The 8,173-nt window shown below is 41.7% G+C and overlaps 1 protein-coding gene across 1 annotated transcript in view; it reads left to right on the forward strand.

The window, feature by feature from the left end:
- The first annotated feature begins 7,259 nt into the window (after positions 1-7,259).
- The window catches only part of LOC139479759 (neuropilin-1-like), a 12,665-nt gene continuing 11,751 nt past the window's right edge, over positions 7,260-8,173 (forward strand). Inside the window, exon 1 of the mRNA XM_071262617.1 lies at positions 7,260-7,513. Coding sequence (XP_071118718.1) covers positions 7,456-7,513 — 58 coding nt within the window. The 5' untranslated portion in view covers positions 7,260-7,455. The remainder of the gene's footprint in view (positions 7,514-8,173) is intronic.

Raw genomic sequence — 8,173 nt, forward strand, 5'->3', positions numbered from 1 at the left:
ACTAAACTCCCTAAATGACTTACAAACTTTTAAAGAACTAGGCATATATCTAGTCAAAACAGGCCTACTTGATCGCATTTAAAAATAAAAGTACAACAAACCAGCTGCCAAATAAACCCTAAAAGTCTTAACCTATAAAAACTCACAAACTCCTTTTAACACAAAAAGTTATAGAAAAACTATCTTTATATGCATGCAAAAGATGCCTTGGTGTGAAACCTAGTACGTCTAATCTAATGGAGAATGTGGACGATAAAATACTGGATTAAATTAGTTAAAATTCCTGTAACAAGATACTAGTATCCAAAGAAATGTTATAACATGTTATTACTTTATGATCAACAAGGACACACTAACTTGGCAGCTTCTGTCAAGCATCAACTTTATTTATGTGGTTATGGCAATATATGGACAGAACAGGATAGGTATATGCCAGATCATTTCATAGATGCTTTTACTCGAGCTCAGACCCTGAAACATATGTACATTCAAAATTGGCATTTTTCCTTATCAGTATCCAAAAAACTATCAAGTTATTCCCTCCTTAAAACAATTTCTTTGGAGAGCAATACTTATTAGATGTGACACTAAAAACATTTAGAATTGCACTTGCAAGATTCAGATGTGGTTCACACGAATATATATGGGGATCGTGAGAGAACACAGAATTTGTCAGTTTTGTGATTTAAACAGTGTAGAAAGTGAATACCATATCTTACTATTTTGTTCGTTGTATGCTGAACTCAGAAAACAGTTCATTGATAAATATTGTATCCGTTACAGTTTACAGAAATTTGTTACATTAATGTCAAGTAAGAATTTAGTAATAACGAAAAAGCTGTCAATGTACATATTGCATGCTATGAAGCTAAGAAGTTCCAAATGTGTTACCTTATAAATGTATATACACCCATTACTATGTAACATGTACGGCTACTGTACACATGTACCGGTGGCCTCTCAGTATTATGAATAAACATATATAGATTAACTATGATCGGGTAAACGAACCGGGATTCTAACACACAATCATAGGTTTGTGGCATGTCCAAGGGACATAACTCGATAAACTATGATCGGGTAAACGATGTTATATCTTTTTTTTTAAACATTTCAGTTACTGATTGGCCTGCCCCAGACTCAATTAATTTCAGGCAGACTGATATTGTATAATGTTGAGCAATAGTTTCCCGTAAAACGCTGGAAATCATCAGTAATTGAAATGTTGGTAGTTGGTGCATATATGGAGGCTGTATATACATGTATGATCATGCGAAGCAACCACGTCAGCCGCGTTCAAATATAATGAGGTGTTTTGAAACACCTAGCGAGGGGATCCACTTTGCTGTGTCCTGGCCGTTTGTACAGACATTTGTGCACGCTGTGCATTTGTTAATCCAGACTTTATCGACGCTGTGCATTCAACTGCTTCCAGTTATTAACTTAAGAGTGGCTTTAAAAGTTGTTTGATAACGGTTACAACATTCAAGGCCTGTGTAAAGCTTTCAATCGGTTTTATGGTACACATGTAGACATTTCTAAAATTGATGTCCGATGCAATTCTCTATTTTGACTTGTATCGCATGTTCCCGTGGTTTTTCAGGTGACTTGCCTTTGCATGTGTTTGTGACGGGTGCCACCGGTGGGGCAGGCTATGCTAATCTTTTCGTGAACACCTGGTATCATCACTAATTGATAATGATTCTTAAACATATGCTCGAGATATGGTTGGAAACGGACAATCGACACTGCTTTTGGCAGAGATTCCTGATGAATATAGAAAGGGTTTTGCCGCTTTTGATTAGATTTAGAATAATGTAAAGTAATTCAGGTCTTAGACGTTTATCACTTTGGTGAAACCCACGATCAGGGTATGGTGCTGTAAACCAAGAAACAAAATCGGGGTGAATCTGGATTTGAACCCACAATCATAGGTTCCTGGCGTAGCTAAGGGTCGCAACTCTGCATAACAAATTTGCAGCGCCTTAGACAACTGGACCACCCGTGCCCCAAAACCTCGATCTGAAGAGACTACGTTGCCGTAGAAACATGAACAATCAAGAAAACTAAGACACTAATTATTTGTTATCGTGTTTCAAAACACGAACAATAACACATTAATCTACCATAACCCCTTAATTTGCAGTTCTTCGGGACAAATAAGAAGTAGATTAGCCTTGACAAAATTAACAGCCATCCCATAATGTTCCCCATCCAAACTCATCATGTCATCCTCCGGGTTCTTTTCTGAAACTGCGGACGTTCCATCTGCTTAGAAACACTTCCATCTCTGCTTTGAAAGCTTCAACGCTTCCACAGACCTGGGCAGGCACTGTAGGTGACGTCCGAATTCCGAGCATGACTTTCAGACTCAGGAAGTTTCGGCCAGTGTTGGTTTTTTCTCTCCATCGACGTAAGTAAAGGCTTCAGATACCTATCGCTGACGAAAGGTTTCGAGAAAAGTAATATCTCATGGAGGTCAATGTGGTCCCATTACAGCCTGTGTATTTCTATCTGAGATTAAGCCTTCAGACTTTCTCTGTTTATCATTATTATCATGTGGCGAAACACACGAGCACAGGTATGGTGTTGACAAACCTAGATATTTAATCAGGGTTTACCGGGATTCGGACCCAGAATGAAAGGTTTATGCCAATGGCCGTAACTCAGCACCGTGGTCTGTGGCGACTCAGACGAGAGGGCCACCCGCCATTGTTAAGTGAGTGAGTGAGTGAGTGAGTGAGTGAGTGAGTGAGTGAGTGAGTGAGTGAGTTTACCGCCGCTTTCATCATTTCCCAGTTATATCACGGCGTGTCAGCTTAATGTTGGAGGAAAGCCCGAAGTGATGCAGGTCTCAGACGTGTATCACTTGAAACACACGAACACTGGCATGGTGCTGACAAACCTAGAAACAAAATCGAGGCGCGCCGGGATTCGAAATCACAACCTCAGATAACCATTCGGGAACGAGGGAACCTGTCCGAACGAGGAAAGCCAACACGGGTAGATCTGAACGTTTTTACCTCATTTTGTTTTGTGTAAATAAGTTTTCATTATATAAGTATTGTCAACAAACGTTATGTTGGTGGTTTGTTATCAGGTACTTGGTTAGTTATTGTGATTGTATCTGTGTTTTTTTTTAACATAGGTAACCTTACAAACACAAAGACACTCTGATGGCATCTATAACGAATAAGACACGAAAGCGTACCTCTTGAAATGAGATAAATCATATTTGTGATACAAGTGGTGTTGTTCTAACGACTTGAAAGGCATTTTCGAAATGATTTTACCTCAGAACTGATTTGCAAAGATACAAAATAATGCCACTTAACCATATTGGGAAACTTAAATGTAAGTGACAACCAAAGGCACACAATAATACAAGTTCACAAAAGTTTACTTTTAATAAATATGAACAAGTTTTATTCATTTTTCACTCTCTTTCATTGATCCTGTGATAAGTTTGTTCTTACATGAAATTCGTGTCTATGCAATAATGACTTGGTTCTCTGGATCCCTGATATGTGTCCGATTCTTTACCGCTGACTTTGTCATTATCTGAAACAAGACCAAGTGGTCTAGGTGTTCCAGGAGAACTACCTTGCAAGCCTATGCATGACTGTTGTCAAAACCTTGATGCCCTACCAACTTCATCAGTCCTAGGCACAACATTTAGACAGTCGCTTGCATCGTCCGAGGTCTCGTGAGTATCTTGAACAGGGAGTTGCATGTGTAGAAGGGAATGTGTAAACAGGAGATACATGTGTAGATGAGAATGTGTATGCAGGAGATACATGTGGGGATGGGAATGTGTATACAGGAGATACATGTGTAGATGAGAATGTGTATACAGGAGATACATGTGGGGATGTGAATGTGTATACAGGAGATACATGTGGAGATGAGAATGTGTATACCGGAGATACATGTGTAGATGAGAATGTGTATACAGGAGATACATGTGGAGATGAGAATGTGTATACGGGAGATACATGTGGAGATGATAATGTGTATACGGGAGCTACATGTGGAGATGAGAATGTGTATACAGGAGATACATGTGTAGATGAGAATGTGTATACAGGAGATACATGTGTAGATGAGAATGTGTATACAGGAGATACATGTGTAGATAAGAATGTGTATACAGGAGATACATGTGTAGATGAGAATGTGTATACAGGAGATACATGTGTAGATGAGAATGTGTATACAGGAGATACATGTGTAGATGAGAATGTGTATACAGGAGATACATGTGGAGATGGGAATGTGTATACGGGAGATACATGTGTAGATGAGAATGTGTATACAGGAGATACACGTGTAGATGAGAATGTGTATACAGGAGATACATGTGGAGATGAGAATGTGTATACAGGAGATACATGTGGAGATGAGAATGTGTATACAGGAGATACATGTGGAGTTGAGAATGTGTATACAGGAGATACATGTGGAGATGGGAATGTGTATACAGGAAATACACGTGGAGATGAGAATGTGTATACGGGAGATACATGTGTAGATGAGAATGTGTATACAGGAGATACATGTGGAGATGAGAATGTGTATACAGGAGATACATGTGTAGATGAGAATGTGTATACAGGAGATGGATGTGTAGATGAGAATGTGTATACAGGAGATACATGTGTAGATGAGAATGTGTATACAGGAGATACATGTGGAGATGAGAATGTGTATACAGGAGATACACGTGGAGATGAGAATGTGTATACAGGAGATACATGTGTAGATGAGAATGTGTATACAGGAGATACATGTGTAGATGAGAATGTGTATACAGGAGATACATGTGTAGATGAGAATGTGTATACAGGAGATACATGTGTAGATGAGAATGTGTATACAGGAGATACATGTGTAGATGAGAATGTGTATACAGGAGATACATGTGTAGATGAGAATGTGTATACAGGAGATACGTGTGGAGATGAGAATGTGTATACGGGAACTACATGTGTAGATGAGAATGTGTATACAGGAGATACATGTGTAGATGAGAATGTGTATACAGGAGATACATATGGAGATGAGAATGTGTATACAGGAGATACATGTGGAGATGGGAATGTGTATACGGAAGCTACATGTGTAGATGGAAGTGTGTTTACGGGAGCCTAAAGGAGGATATGCAAGTGTGTATACGGGAGCTACGTGCAGTGATGGAAGTGTGTATACGGAAGCCTAATGGAGGAGACGGAAGTGTGTATACGGGAGGTACATGTGCAGATGGGATTGTGTGTACGGGGGCTATGTGTGGAGATTGGATGTGTATACGGGAGCTATGTGTGGAGATGAAGTGTGTATACGGGAGCTATATGTGGAGATGGGGTTGTGTGTACGGGAGCCTACTGGAGGAGATGAAGTGTGTATACGGGAGCTATGTGTGGAGATGAAGTGTGTATACGGGAGCTGCATGTGGAGATGGCATGTGTGTACTGGAGCCTGATGGAGGAGATGGCATGTGTGTACGGGAGCCTGATGGAGGAGATGAAGTGTGTATACGGGAGCTATGTGTGGAGATGAAGTGTGTATACGGGAGCTATATGTGGAGATGGGATTGTGTGTACGGCAGCCTAATGGAAGAGATGAAGTGTGTATACGGGAGCTATATGTGGAGATGGGATTGTGTATACGGGAGCTGCATGTGGAGATGGAATGTGTGTACGGGAGCCTGATGGAGGAGATGAAGTATGTATACGGGAGCCTACTGGAGGACATGGAAGTATGTATACGGTAGCCTAAAGGAGGAGATTGGAATGTGTGTTCGGGAGCTACTCGTGTAGTTGGAAGTGTGTTTACGGGAGGCTAATGGAGGAGATGGAAGTGTGTATACGGGAGCCTACTGAAGGACACGGAAGTGTGTATACGGGAGCCTAATGGAGGAGATGGAAGTGTGTATACGGGAGCCTAATGGAGGAGATGGAAGTGTGTATACGGGAGCCTAATGGAGGACGTGGGATTGTGTATACGGGAGCCTAAAGGAGGAGATGGAAGTGTGTATACAGGAGCCTAATGGAGGACATGGAAGTGTGTATACGGGCGCCTAATGGACGAAATTGAAGTGTGTGTTCGGGAGCTACATGTGTAGTTAGAAGTGTGTTTCCGGGAGCCTAATAGAGGAGATGGAAGTGTGTGTTCGGGAGCCTAATGGACGAAATTGAAGTGTGTGTTCGGGAGCTACATGTGTAGTATGAAGTGTGTTTCCGGGAGCCTAATGGAGGAGGTAGAAGTGTGTGTTCGGGAGCCTAATGGAGAAAATGGAAGTGTGTGTACGGGAGCTACATGTGGAGATGGGAGTATGTCCTCCCAATTTTCAATTGACACAATCCCCCACATTTTCACCTCGCACTGTCCTCCACATCTTCACCTCACACTATCCCCAACATCTTCACCTCACACTATCCTCCACATCTTCACCTGATACTATCCCCAACATCTTCACCTCACACTGTCCTCCACATCTTCACCTCATACTATCCTCCACATCTTCACCTCACACTATCCTCCACATCTTCACCTCACACTTTCCTCCACATCTTCACCTGATACTATCCCCAACATCTTCACCTCATACTATCCTCCACATCTTTACCTCACACTATCCCCCACATCTTCACCTGACACTATCCCCAACATCTTCACCTGACACTGTCCCCAACATCTTCACCTCACACTATCCCCCACATCTTCACCTGACACTATCCCCAACATCTTCACCTCACACTATCCCCCACATCTTCACCTGACACTGTCCCCAACATATTCACCTCACACTATCCTCCACATCTTCACCTCACACTATCCTCCACATCTTCACCTGACACTGTCCCCAAAATCTTCACCTCACACTATCCTCCACATCTTCACCTCACACTATCCTCCACATCTTCACCTGATACTATCCTCCACATCTTTACTTCACACTATTCCCACATCTTCACCTGACACTACCCTCCGCATCTTCACCTCACTCTATCCCCCACATCTTCACCTGATACTATCCTCCTCAACTTCACCTGACACTATCCCACACATCGACCGTACCCACTGCTTCGTAACCAACATGTATGACCTAACGTCACTCAAACAGCAACCACCGTGTCAGGTAGATAACATATATCCTTTGAACAAAAGGAATAAGCTACACCTCCATTCTATTTTTACACTCGATATGGGCTGTAGATAGATAGCGAGATATACTGCCTCTAGGCCCTGGCAACCCGGCTATGACTGGTAACCTATACATCATTGAGGAAGTAAAATAGCCCTCGACGTGCACTGCAAAGATTGTGTAAGAGGGTACATGGTTTAGAGTGTCTATCGATGTTAACCAACGACCATTCTTACATTTATGTGTCAATAACTTGAACAACGTCAGGAAATTGTGCTGATAAGTGTTACAATGCCTGCTGTGGGACCGTAATGGCGAACAGGTGCTTGTGTTGGTGTATTGGTTTCATGGTCCTTGTTTACCAGTCAGGTAGGTCAATAACGTTTACTCATAATCCACCGTGTGTGTGTGTGTGTGTGTGTGTGTGTGTGAGTGAGTGAGTGAGTGAGTGAGTGAGTGTGTGTGTGTGTGTGTGTGAGTGAGTGAGTGAGTGAGTGAGTGAGTGAGTGAGAGAGAGAGAGTTCTGTTTCCGTGGAGCAGGCACGGATGTGTGATGTGCGGTGGGGTTTGATTGGATTGGTGTAGGGCTGCTCATTATAATTCTATAAATGGTCCTCCCGAAGCTGAATGTGAAGTGTTCAGGTATAACCTGCAGCGTCACGCGGAAGACCCGGAATAGATTCCCTACATTACAAGCAGTTGTAAAGCCCATTCGTGGTGTCTAGCGATAACATCATAATAGGATCGTGATACGGGTGTAAAACCGCTCGCACATCCGAGCGAGGATTCAATGAGTTCTAAATCAGATGTAACCAGGAAGTGAGGGTACAATGTAATCGATAATTATGCTATCGTCCGTCCCTTTATTATTACTTGGTTTGCAGATTTATTAATCAAACCTTAAGGTTTAAAGAGAATTAAAAACTAATTAGAAATATCTTATAATAAAATTTTTCATCAGGTGAGTTAAAGAAACGAATGAAATAAGAGAAAAAGATTTTTTGAAAAGTCAAATTGAAGGGATGTTTT

The sequence above is a fragment of the Haliotis cracherodii genome, unplaced genomic scaffold, assembly GCF_022045235.1.
Source record: "Haliotis cracherodii isolate W230 unplaced genomic scaffold, xgHalCrac1.p SCAF_4, whole genome shotgun sequence".
Classification (NCBI taxonomy): Eukaryota; Metazoa; Mollusca; class Gastropoda; order Lepetellida; family Haliotidae; genus Haliotis; species Haliotis cracherodii.